At 46.0% G+C, this 13,568-nt stretch overlaps 1 protein-coding gene across 1 annotated transcript in view; it reads right to left on the bottom strand.

The window, feature by feature from the left end:
* LOC126252819 (uncharacterized) overlaps window positions 1–13,000 on the bottom strand; it is a 29,860-nt gene extending 16,860 nt beyond the window's left edge. The window contains exons 1-2 of the mRNA XM_049953761.1: window positions 12,899–13,000; window positions 627–1,916 (exon numbers count right to left, since the gene is read on the bottom strand). Coding sequence (XP_049809718.1) covers window positions 627–1,916; window positions 12,899–12,913 — 1,305 coding nt within the window. The 5' untranslated portion in view covers window positions 12,914–13,000. The remainder of the gene's footprint in view (window positions 1–626; window positions 1,917–12,898) is intronic.
* Window positions 13,001–13,568: the final 568 nt, after the last annotated feature.

The following is a 13,568-nucleotide window of genomic DNA, read 5'->3' as shown; positions in this document are numbered from 1 at the left end:
TATACCATAGACAAGCAACAGCGCAGCTATGACAAAAGTTTGAACTTTTCTCTATCCAGCGACACACGCAGTGTCTTTTTATCTTTTATATTTTGTCCGTAAAAAACAACTGAAATCTGTTCTTTTGTTTCTGAGTCACCCGGTATATTATGTTCCACTTTAAAGAAATCCTGTTAAATAGATCTAAGTAAATACGTTACATTCTATCAATTCATACAGCAGATCAGAACAACGACTGTCATTTAAAATGAGGGAAAGAACGCTTTCTGAAGAAGTAGCAAACGATACAACTAACCAAGCAGATAACTTCTCTACACTTGGTCGCTCGTATGCATACAGAATTAAAATGCTGCTGAACAAAGTAAACTCATACGGTAGCTACGATATCAGTTTTTAAAGCGCTTGATAATTGCGTAATGATGAAGTACAATAATAGCACGTCATCATATATAGTGACTTCTAAGAGAGAAAGACGTCTCTGAAATGTTAAGTATGTTATGGATTAACTAATTAAGATCACAAGTTAACTTCTTTGACTATTTTCGATAATAGATTACGTGTGTATTCTCTGCAGAAGACAAAGCAATTACAGTTTGACTATGGTAGGTGAGAGGTTAGTGCAATACCTGACTGATGTCATCCTGTGATGGCTGTTGTGGAAAAATGGCGAAATTCGAGGGTCCGCCAAAGAGGACAGGACCTTGAGCCGTGTTGACATTTCCAAGTGGCACAGTATCGCTATACAGGAGTACACTGGCACTATTGACTAGAACACTGTTCGAGCGGCTAGTTACTGGAGCTACAGAAGTGGGAATGTTTGCAGGAATGCTGTGAGGAGGGTTGTTCATAAGGAAAGCAATATTTTTCAGAGGACAGGTTTTGGGGCTACTGTTGGGGAAACCAAACGAGACAGTGTTAATGGGAGGATTGCCTGTGACACTGTTGACTGGGAGACTCTGAAAAAATTTTACTTGGCTACTAGTGGAGGGTAAAGTCGAAAATGGGTTTTTAGAGAAGAATTTGGGACTGACAGTTTTGGCGAGGAGTTCGCTGAAGGGATTACTTACAAGAAAATCAGTATTGCCGTTGTTGGTGGGAAAATTAGCAGAGCCGCTTTTCAAAGGTAAACCAGCAGTGCTAGGAGCATTTGAAGTGGGGATACTGACAGGGAAGAAAACAAGGTTACTATGAGTGGGGAAACTGTTGGGTGTAAAAGCGTCTGGGAGATCTGGACTGACGTCAACAGACTGACTTTTGGGCTGGCTGCTGGAATGGACAGCACCGCTGTCGACAGTTAAGCTGGCAGGAGAACTACCAGTCGAAAGTTTGTTAGTACCATCATCCTTCGAAGAAACCTCAGTAAGAATATTGTAAAGGGAACTGCCAAAGGCTCCTTCAGATGAGGTACCAGTCTGGAAATTAGTTATAGGACTGCTGACAATAGTGGCACTGGCAGGTGAATCAGAAATGGGACTGTCAGCAGGAAGTCCAACATGAGGGCTGTCTATTCGTATTTTAAAAGTAGTTGAAGCATCTGCAATGTTAGTAGTTGGTGAGTCTTGATGTCGACTTAGAGGATCAGGTACAGGCAACAGGGTTCCAAAAGGAAGACCGATGTGGGGATTGTCAACGAACCGAGTGCCGGTGGAGCCATTGCTACTGTCACTGATGGGAAAGCTGTCAGGTAGTATGGGATTGGCGAGCCTAGACGTTTCGAAAGTGCCTCGTACAGGGTTATGGAGACTTCTGAGGATTCGAACTACGTTTTTGCCATCAGTATTTGCCTCTTGGATGGCATTGTTGTTTGTCTTCACTGTTGGCGCCTTTGAGGATGCAGCGTCTGGAATGGTTGCTTGGACAGCCTCCAGCGAGCCAGGCCTGGCCACTGCAGCTGTGATCACTGCGCTCAGGAGCACCTGCACAAGAACAGGTCACTACATTACTCTCCACAGAACATGACGTGCGTGAGATGCAAACTAAAGTAGCGAATAAAAATTTCTACCTAGGCCATGATTCGAACCCAGGTCTCCTGCTCTCATTTTTGTTCTCTGACCACTTTTTACTCTTTTTTATTTATTTATTTAGTTATTTTTTTGAAAAATGAGAAGGTAATACAAATTTTGTTTATAAACAAACAACACACCAAATCAGCATAACATCAGAAAATGCATTGGGGAATACTGCCTGTTCCTGTTAAGGATATAGAAGGCAGGGATGACGGGATATAAATAGATGGAGGTCACCTGTGGCTCAATGGCAGGGTTCGCAGCTCGTGGTCTCGCAGTCGCGTTCTCGCTTCCTGAGCACGGGGTCCCGGGTTCTATTCCTAGTGGGGTCATGGATTTTCACCTGCCTCGAGATGACTGGGTGTTTGTGTTGTCCTCATCATTTCATCATGATTCATGTAAGTGGCGAGATTGGACCGAGCAAAGGTTGGGAATTTGTGCAGGTGCTGCTAACCGCGCAGTTGAGCACCCTACAAACCAGTCATCATCATCATCATGAGCAATGGCAGGGCAGGGGCATGGATTGGGCAGTGGTCGACCTCACAAGGCCTTGCCACAGCGTTCCCAGCACCACCTACCAACCAGAAAACGACAAGAAGGGACAGTCAGGAAAGGATATACTTAACTGTAGCCATAAAATTTCATTATGTGACACACTAGTGGTAGGCAGGGGAGACGTGAATGGAAAAGAAGGACAGTACAATGTCAGCTGAGGCGCCCGCTTGAGGCTTCAAATAACATGAGCGTGTGGTAGTGCAATACCCCACGAAGGTATCTGACGAGATAGCCGCGGTGGTGTGGACTTCGTTCAGTCACTGTATGCTCATTCTGTGGGATCGTCCAAAGACCAAGCCACGAATTGTCCCCGACTCCGTGAGGGTAGGTGACTGTCCATTCTTTGACCCAGACTACCGCATGAGTCTTGGCTGCAGGGGAACACACGTCCTCCAGGCGAATGAAAGCGTACGGTAGGACCATGGATGGAGGGGCGTGAATGAAACAGGCGACCATTTGCCGTCCCAGTGTCCAGTCTTCAAGAACACTAGCGCAGGTCAGGCGACTGCTGTCATCATCCAGCAAATGGCAGGTTGAGCATGAAGGACTGTCCTTTAAACCAATCGCATTTAAACGAATTTTCCACAGACGACGTGATACCATGTCGCTCAGACTGTGGTGGGAGGCGTGGCTGATGAAAGTTGCGCCGCACAGCCGTCCACCTCTTTAATAGATGCTTAATCTCAACGTTGCAAGGTATACCACGTAGTAACTGCATGTAGAAATCTTTTGGACACGGGGGATGCGTATATGGGACGCCAGCGTGGACACAGCTACGGTCCACAAAAAGGACAGACAGATGCGCAAATAGAGGTGCAGCATATTCTACTAACAAGGGTGGTGAGATGGAGGCTGACGTGTAAATGTCCAAGAGTTGTCACGTGAGTTAATTCCCTTTGCCAGACCACTGTTTGTTCATGCTGTTCAGATAGAAGGCCGCGACATGACACTGGACGTTGGTGAGTCCAAGTCTCGTGGCTATCTCGGGGAGGGTGAGTGTTTCATATTTTACCTTGAAAATATTTCCAGCCATCAGGAAGTACCCAACGCGGCCAGTGGACTGCGACCAATTGCTGGCGACCTCGAGAGGACCCGATCTATTATGCACCAGCTTGAAAACTACGTGCACATTCAGATATCCCACACACTGCAAAGCATCAAGGCAAAGAGGCGTCGTTGACGAACGGTCCTCCTGGGGACATTGAGGGCGCACCAGAAGTTGACTGCTGTGGTGCGACAACTGATGGATAAAGACAGTGCCAAGGTATTGTAATATCTGGACGCAAGGGTAGACGTGTCAGTTCTTCTGGAGTGAGTCTTTGACCAGTTGGCACCACAGTAGATTTGCCAACACCCGGAGCACTCTGTATGACATCCCGTACATACACTCCTGGAAATGGAAAAAAGAACACATTGACACCGGTGTGTCAGACCCACCATACTTGCTCCGGACACTGCGAGAGGGCTGTACAAGCAATGATCACACGCACGGCACAGCGGACACACCAGGAACCGCGGTGTTGGCCGTCGAATGGCGCTAGCTGCGCAGCATTTGTGCACCGCCGCCGTCAGTGTCAGCCAGTTTGCCGTGGCATACGGAACTCCATCGCAGTCTTTAACACTGGTAGCATGCCGCGACAGCGTGGACGTGAACCGTATGTGCAGTTGACGGACTTTGAGCGAGGGCGTATAGTGGGCATGCGGGAGGCCGGGTGGACGTACCGCCGAATTGCTCAACACGTGGGGCGTGAGGTCTCCACAGTACATCGATGTTGTCGCCAGTGGTCGGCGGAAGGTGCACGTGCCCGTCGACCTGGGACCGGACCGCAGCGACGCACGGATGCACGCCAAGACCGTAGGATCCTACGCAGTGCCGTAGGCGACCGCACCGCCACTTCCCAGCAAATTAGGGACACTGTTGCTCCTGGGGTATCGGCGAGGACCATTCGCAACCGTCTCCATGAAGCTGGGCTACGGTCCCGCACACCGTTAGGCCGTCTTCCGCTCACGCCCCAACATCGTGCAGCCCGCCTCCAGTGGTGTCGCGACAGGCGTGAATGGAGGGACGAATGGAGACGTGTCGTCTTCAGCGATGAGAGTCGCTTCTGCCTTGGTGCCAATGATGGTCGTATGCGTGTTTGGCGCCGTGCAGGTGAGCGCCACAATCAGGACTGCATACGACCGAGGCACACAGGGCCAACACCCGGCATCATGGTGTGGGGAGCGATCTCCTACACTGGCTGTACACCACTGGTGATCGTCGAGGGGACACTGAATAGTGCACGGTACATCCAAACCGTCATCGAACCCATCGTTCTACCATTCCTAGACCGGCAAGGGAACTTGCTGTTCCAACAGGACAATGCACGTCCGCATGTATCCCGTGCCACCCAACGTGCTCTAGAAGGTGTAAGTCAACTACCCTGGCCAGCAAGATCTCCGGATCTGTCCCCCATTGAGCATGTTTGGGACTGGATGAAGCGTCGTCTCACGCGGTCTGCACGTCCAGCACGAACGCTGGTCCAACTGAGGCGCCAGGTGGAAATGGCATGGCAAGCCGTTCCACAGGACTACATCCAGCATCTCTACGATCGTCTCCATGGGAGAATAGCAGCCTGCATTGCTGCGAAAGGTGGATATACACTGTACTAGTGCCGACATTGTGCATGCTCTGTTGCCTGTGTCTATGTGCCTGTGGTTCTGTCAGTGTGATCATGTGATGTATCTGACCCCAGGAATGTGTCAATAAAGTTTCCCCTTCCTGGGACAATGAATTCACGCTGTTCTTATTTCAATTTCGAGGAGTGTAGATATCAGATCCAGTACACTTTTGGTCTCTTCCCATGACCGTACCAGCGGCAACAGGTCGTCTGCATAGGCACAACAGTGAAATGTGTATTGCTGTAGGGTGAGTCCTGACAAATACGTCACGAGACTCCCAGTAAGTGGCTCCAAGGCGAGAAGTAGAGGTGCACTGATTACGGGCATCCGTGACGTAAGGAAAAGCAGATCTGTACCGGTTCGGCGATACAGCCTTTAACCTGGAGAAGGGAGTGTGTGGTGTCATAGAGACGTCGCATGGTGCCAATCATGGGGGCCTGGAAGCCCATCTGCTCCATGACGGCAAAGAGGTAACCATGTCGCATCCGATAAAAGCGTTGTCAAAATCGACAGCCGCTAAAGCTGCATGGAGATCTAACGTAGATGCTATAACAATGACACCTCGACATTCACCAGTGGCTGTCTTGGCACTGACGAGTCCATCTGACGTCTTTTGTTCCTTGGATGGTATACTCGGAAGGATCCGACGGCATTGCGTGGCCAAAAGCGTGCAAATATCTTGTAGTCGGCATTGAGTAAGGTAAGTGGGCAGTAATGGGTAGCTCCTGCCTCGGGCATGGATGTGTGTGATGTCCTTAGGTTAGTTAGGTTTAACTAGTTCTACGTTCTAGGGGACTAATGACCTTAGAAGTTGAGTCCCATAGTGCTCAGAGCCATTTGAACCAGTAATGGGCAACAAGATTCCACTGTGTGATGGCTTGTGAACTGGGATGATAACGCCTTCGACAAATGATGGCGGAACCGCGGCGGCTGTAGTCAACAGTTCATGAAACATTGCAGTCACCTTTTTGCGTAGCAAAGAAGTGTCGCCGCGCGGTTAGTGGCGTCATGTCACCAATTGCGCGGCCCCTCCCGCCGGATGTTCGAGTCCTTCCTCGGGCATGCGTGTGTGTGTTGTTCTTAGCATAAGCTAGTTTAATTAGCGTGTAAGTCTAGGGATCGGTGACCTCAGCACTTTGGTCCCTTAGGAATTTATAGACAGTAAAGGCAGCTATCGGTAACGGAACTGTCGGTAGCGCTCCTTACGGTGCGATTCGGCACTAGCGAAGTACTCGAGACGAAACTTTATGTATTTTCCTACAAATTGAGACTACAGTCACCTCTGAAGGTACTATAAATTAATTTATATGAATTTTCAAAGTTGTAAAGTCCTTCTTGAAACAGCCTGTATAATGGACTGAGAGTGCGAAAAAAGCCCGTAAAACTAACACCAAGAACATTCAATACTGAATATAATCTTGTGTGTGAATTAAAGGCAAATTTGAAGTACCTAACTGAAATAATTATACGTAGGTAAGTGGCTAAAACTGGTTTATTAAATATATCTTGTACAGCAAGCAGAAGGTAACATTGGTAAAGGAGGCACTTAGAACACGTATTTGAGTATAGGAAACTTCAGAAAAAGTGGCTGAAAAGACATGAATACATCTGACCCATTACATTAAATGTGACGTTGTCATTTTACGAGTAAACATAGATTTAACAGGTCTGTGCAGGTTACGAGGGTATGCTGAAAAGTAATGCCTCCTAATCTTTTATTTTGTTCTCAATATCGGTTGAGGTGTTACAAGTCACACGTATGAGTCGGTTGGACCTCTCGCTTCACTGAAGCAAGCTGCACTTTCGGTTAGAGGGCTCCGAATTGTAGCATGTAATACGGCGACGTGTAACGTAACTGTGTCGGTGCGTACAAAACAGAGTGCAGTAATTGAGTTTCGAATTCGGAGAGTTCGTCCATGCATGGGGCACCGTCTCCTTCAGCATGAGGATGTCACAACGCGCACGAGTGCTGCAACAATCCGACGCTTTGTGTTCACTGTCATCGATCATCCTCCATAGAGTCCCGACTTGGTCCCATGCAACTGCAACCTGTTTACCAAACTCGAAGAACACCCCCGAGGACTTCACTTCGACAGCGATAAAGCATTGCGAGCAGAGATGGTTCTGTGGCTCCCTCAACGGAATCAAACGTTCTACAGTGATAGTTTCAACAAACTGGCCTCTCATTGGGAGAAATGTCTTCGTCACCAGGGTAAATATGTTGAGAAGTAAATGTGTAAACAGGAAAAATAAGGATGTGGAACGTAAATAAAGTTTCTTCGTCGCCAGAGTAAATATGTTGAGAAGTAAATGTGTAAACAGGAATAATAAGGATGTGGAACGTAAATAAAGTTTTTATTTAGGAAACTTTAAAAGGTTTCACATAAAAAAAAATTTGCTGGGTTTTCTTTCGAGCACGACTTTGCATAAAAAATAATACCTTGGAGTATTTGAAAAATATGTAACAATAATAACGTCGAGATGATGGTATTACACAATTTAATTTAGTAAGTACTAACAGAGTAATCGTATAAGGAGCGTACTAAGGCTAAAGAAACTTATAGTTACTGAGACAGTGGTAATAATGTGCAAAAGAAAGAAAATTTAAAATGGAGGCCTGCTAGCAAAAGCTGGTCTTGAATAGAAAGTTTATTTACACACTTTAAGTAGAAAAAACAGTAGGGAGGCAGTTTCAAATGACGTGGCGACACAGAAATGGTGCTGTACATCAGTAGAAGGAGAAACTAAACAGGCGGAGGAGAACACACAACTGAAACCTTTTCAGAAGGTACGAGTGTGTTGAATTGGAAGTCTTACATGCTACTCCAGAAAATATATACATAAAAAAATGGTTCAAATGGCTCTAAGCACTATGGGACTTAACATCTGAGGTCATCAGTCCCCTAGAACTTAGAACTACTTAAACCTAACTAACCTAAGGACAACACACACATCCATGCCCGAGGCAGGATTCGAACCTGCGACCGTAGCAGCAGCGCTGTTCCGGACTGAAGCGCCTAGAACCACTCGGCCACAGCGGACGGCTATATACGTCCTTACTGTAATAACAGTGTAGTATATGACTGACGAAATGCCATGCAGAAGGGATACAATATGAAACCTATGACTGTAACAGTACGATGATGTGGGATGGGGCCTCAGAGGGGTACGTACAGTTGTATAGAATTTCAAGTGACCTCCGAAAAAGTTTGAATCATCGAGAGTTCGATTTGAAAAAAAAAAAAAAAGAATGTGGCTGATCAAATATAAATCAAGAAGACAAACTACGCGAACCCTTTCGCGAAATAGAGTTAAAAATGTTAGTGTAGTTTCAATATCATTCGTACTCTCTTACAAGGCTGGAACTACCGTTTAAGTTAAAGTTTCCTTTTTCTGTTTAATGAAATTTAATGTATTTTGACACTGAAAGGCAATGGGACATAAAATTGGCGAAAATACTGAAGAAGATGTCAATTTTATTTTACAAAGAAATCAGTGAACTATTTCTGCTTGAATAACTTCCAGCTTTCTTATCCAAGCCCGTTTTCTGTTGTGACCTTACCCGAAAATACGTCATCCTCTACTTGCGTTCGGAGGATGTACAGTAGTGGACAAAACGAGCGAGACCCCTCGCCTTTTCGTTACGTTGATCCGCACAGCTTTAAAGTCGGCTACACAGCATAACAAGCCAGGCGACGAAGTGCTACCAACATACTAAGCACAGGGGTGAATTTGAAGAACTATCCGAACTTTGTCAGATTGTTTTCAATCATATGTAAGACTATATTAATGCTGATTACTGTGTTAAACACAACACGTAAGCCGAGCGGTTCTAGGCGCTTCAGTCCGGAACCGCGCGACCGCTACGGTCGCAGGTTCTAATCCTGCCTCGGGCATGGATGTGTGTGATGGCCATAGTTTAGTTAGGTTTAAATAGTTCTAAGTTCTAGGGGACTGATGACCTCAGAAGTTAAGTCCCATAGTGCTCAGAGCCATTTTGAGCAACACGTAAATATAAGATATAAATGAAAGAAGAAACGCTAATTAATATGAATTGTACTAATAAAAATGAATTTCTGCTTATCGAAATAAGACAAAGTACCCCAGATCGTTACGAATTACCAAAACATCATGCGCATTCGGCCACGAAACGGCCTGTGTCAACTTTCGGACCAGTCGTACTGGATACCTGTTGCTGACATAACATGAAAGAGTGCAAACTTAGTAACGCGTGAAGATTCATAACGAAATTCAGTTAAAAATAATTCAGTGCCACACTTAAGTCAATTCAGTAATTGACAGAAGCGGAAAAAGTAGGCAGTAACAAGTATGAAATTCTACAAGTTTCGTACTGACATCCACAGGGCGCTGGTACAGAATAAAGGTAGCAATAAAACGTAATGGGGGCGCGATAATTTCTTAAAATTGCTATTCTTCTTTCATTTATATCTTATATTTAAGTGCTGTGCTTAACATACTAATCATCATTAATATAGTGTTGCACATGATTTAAAACAGTCTGACAAAGTTCGGATAGTTTTTCAATTTCACGCCTGTGCACAGTATGTTGGTAGCACTTCGTCGCCTTGCCTATTATGCTGTGTAGCAGACTTTAAAGCTGTGAGGATCAGCATAACGAAAAGGCGAGGGGTCTCGCTCGTTTTGTCCACGACTGTACATGCACAGATTTTGCAGTGACGACTCTTTGCTGTTTTACAGTCACAGATGGAATCAGCTCTTATACCTCTTTATCGTAAAAGCGATCGAGCCGGATCCGTTTCCTCCCTTCCAATGATACGTTTTAATTAGTTTGATATCTCTGCTTCAGCACTGCTAGCAGCGCGGGTGGCGAAATCATGAAAGTTTTCGCAACACCTTTCCATTTTCACCTCACATTCCAGTTCATCAACAGCCTTTTTCTTTTCTGCAAGAGTCAAGAACGTGTATTTCTATGAAGACATTTTTGCAACTGTTTTATGTACGTACAGTCGTAGATTATGCATTTTTACATCTACATCTACATACATACTCCGAAATCCACCATACGGTGCGTAGCGGAGGGTACCTCGTACCACAACTAGCATCTTCTCTCCCTGTTCCACTCCCAAACAGACTGCCTATATGCCTCTGTAAGAGCCCTAATCTCTCTTATCTTATCTTTGTGGTCTGTCCGCGAAACGCAAGTTGGCGGCAGTAAAATTGTACTGCAGTCAGCCTCAAATGCTGGTTCTCTAAATTTCTTCAGTAGCGATTCACGAAAAGAGCGCATCCTTCCCTCTAGAGACTCCCACCCGAGTTCCTGAAGCATTTCCGTAACACTCGCGTGATGATCAAACCTACCAGTAACAAATCTAGCAGCCCGCCTCTGATTTGCTTCTACGTCCTCCCTCAATCCGACCTGATAGGGATCCTAAACGCTCGTGCAGTACTCAAGAATAGGTCGCACCAGCGTTCTATAAGCGGTGTCCTTTACAGATGAACCACATTCCCTAAATTCTACCAATGAACCGAAGACGACTTCCCGCCTTCCCCACAACTGCCATTACATGCTTGTCCAACTTCATATCGCTCTGCAATGCTACGCCCAAATATTTCATCGACGTGACTGTGTCAAGCGCTACACTACTAATGGGGTATTCAAACATTACTGGATTCTTTTTCCTATTCATCTGCATTAATTTACATTTATCTATATTTAGAGTTAGCTGCCATTCTTTACACCAATCACAGATCTTGTCCAAGTCATCTTTTATCCTCCTACAGTCACTCAACGACGACACCTTCCCGTACACCACAGCATCATCAGCAAACAGCCGCACATTGCCATCCACCTTATCCAAAAGATCATTTATGTAGATAGAAAACAACAGTGGACCTACCACACTTCCCTGGGGCACCCCAGACGATACCCACACCTCCGATGAACACTCACCATCGAGGACAACGTACTGGGTTCTATTACTTAAGAAGTCTTTGAGCCACTCACATACTTGCGAACCAATCCCATATGCTCGTTCCTTAGTTAGGAGTCTGCAGTGGGGCACCGAGTCAAACGCTTTCCGAAAGTCAAGGAATATGGCATCCGTCTGATACCCTTCATCCATGGTTCGTAAGATATCATATGAAAAAAGGGCGAGTTGCGTAACCAAAGAAGTATCGCCAGGCGAGGTGGCCGCGCGGTTAGAGGCGTCATGTCACTGATTGCGCGGCCCCTCCCGCCGGATGTTCGAGTCCTCCCTCGGGCATGGGTGTGTGTTGTTCTTACAAGGGAAACTCCCCATCGCACCCCCCTCAGATTTAGTTATAAGTTGGCGCGGTGGATAGGCCTTGAAAAACTGAACACAGATCAATCGAGAAAACAGGAAGAAGTTGTGTGGCACTATGAAAAAAATTAGTAAAATATACAAACTGAGTAGTCCATGCGAAGATAGGCAACATCAAGGACAATGGGAGACAAGCAGCATCGTGGTCCCGTGGTTAGCGAGAGCAGTTACGGAACGAGAGGTCCTAGGTTCAAGTCTTCCCTCAAGTGAGAAGTTTTATTTTTTATTTTCAGTTTATGTGACAAACTCTTATGTTTTCATCACTTTTTTGGGAGTGATTATCACATCCACAAGAAAACCTAAATCGGGAAAGGTAGAAGAATCTTTTTACCCATTCGCTAAGTGTACTAGTTAGGTGGGCCGACAACATATTCCTGTCATGTGACGCACATGCCGTCACCAGTGTCGTATAGAATATATCAGACGTGTTTTCCTGTGGAGGAATCGGTTGACCTATGACCTTGCGAACAAATGTTTTCGGTTCCCATTGGAGAGGCACGTCCTTTCGTCTACTAATCGCACGGTTTTGCGGTGCGGTCGCAAAACACAGACACTAAACTTATTACAGTGAACAAAGACGTCAATGAAAGAACAGACAGATCATAACTTTGCGAAAATAAAGAAAGTAAAATTTTCAGTCGAGGGAAGACTTGAACCAAGGACCTCTCTCCCCGCAGTTACTCACGCTAACCACGAGACCACGGCGCTCCTGACTTCACAATCTCGTTGATGTTGCATATGCTACGCGTGGACTACTCAGTTTGTATATTTTATTAATTTTTTTCATAGTTTCACACAACTTCTTCCTGTTTTTTCGATTAATCTGTGTTCAGTTTTTCAAGGCCTATCCACTGTGCCAACTTATAACTAAATCTGAGGGGGGTGCGATGGGGAGGTTCCCTTGTTAGCAAAAGTTAGCTTAAGTAGTTTGTAAGTCTCGGCAGTTTGGTCCCTTAGGAATTTACACACATTTGAACATTTTGAAAGAAGTGTCACGAAGAACCGAACGACGAAAAAAAGAAAAAGAAAACGATTCTTATTAGCCGGTGATAGATAGCGGCCAACTTGGAATTCTACAGTGTTCGTGGACGGTAGATTATGACTACTGCTTCGATTTATATCGCATATACTAAAACGCATATGATTTACTCCTACTGTTGAGATTTTTTCAAGAGACCACGCAACTTTTCCGATTTGTCGAGACGTTCGATTTATCGAGGTTCGAATTAGCGAGAGTCAACTGTATTGAGAGGCGAGCTGCGCCGAGAAAGCTGACACCGCCGGTGGGCGGCAGAAACAATAGAAGAGCTGAGTGGCGACTGCTGACGCCCTAGCGTGCCCGCGGCTACTCACCACTAGTGCCTTCATGGCTGTCCGTGGCTGTGGCCGCGGCCGGACTGCTTGCCGCTGCCGGTGTCCGTGTCGTTCCCTCGCGCCCCACCGCGTCCGCCGAGAGGGAAGTGAGGGCTTAAATAGGCGACACTAGACGCGCATCCGCCGCTCGCCCCTCCCCGCAACAAGCGACTCCGTGCCGTGCCATCACACACGGCAACTGCAGTGCCATCTACCCGAGGTACTCGAGGTCAGGTACGTAGACACATCCTATTCAGGGCAGCGTAATTATCGTAATTCCATTGTCACACTGTTAAGATTGGTTGTCTTCCGTTTACGTTTCCCTCTCTTTTCCCTCTTGTGTGTCCTCATTCCTGTCTTGTATCACTGCACCACATCTTTGTCCTCCTTCTTCTTCTCTCTGTCTGGTCTGATGCAGACAGTCATGAATTCCAGTCCTGTGCTAAACCCTTCATCTCAAAGGAACACTTCCACAATACTTCAATCATCTGTTGTATAGAGGGTAGTCCATTGATCGTGACCGGGCCGAATATCTCACGAAATAAGAGTCAAACGAAAAAACTTCAAAGAACGGAACTTGTTTAGCTTGAAGAGGGAAACCAGATGGCGCTATGGTTGACCCGCTAGATGGCGCCGCCATAGGTCAAACGTATATCAACTGCGTTTTTTT

The sequence above is a fragment of the Schistocerca nitens genome, chromosome 4 (assembly GCF_023898315.1).
Source record: "Schistocerca nitens isolate TAMUIC-IGC-003100 chromosome 4, iqSchNite1.1, whole genome shotgun sequence".
In the NCBI taxonomy this organism is placed as follows: domain Eukaryota; kingdom Metazoa; phylum Arthropoda; class Insecta; order Orthoptera; family Acrididae; genus Schistocerca; species Schistocerca nitens.
This window is presented reverse-complemented; position numbering and strand designations above follow the sequence as displayed.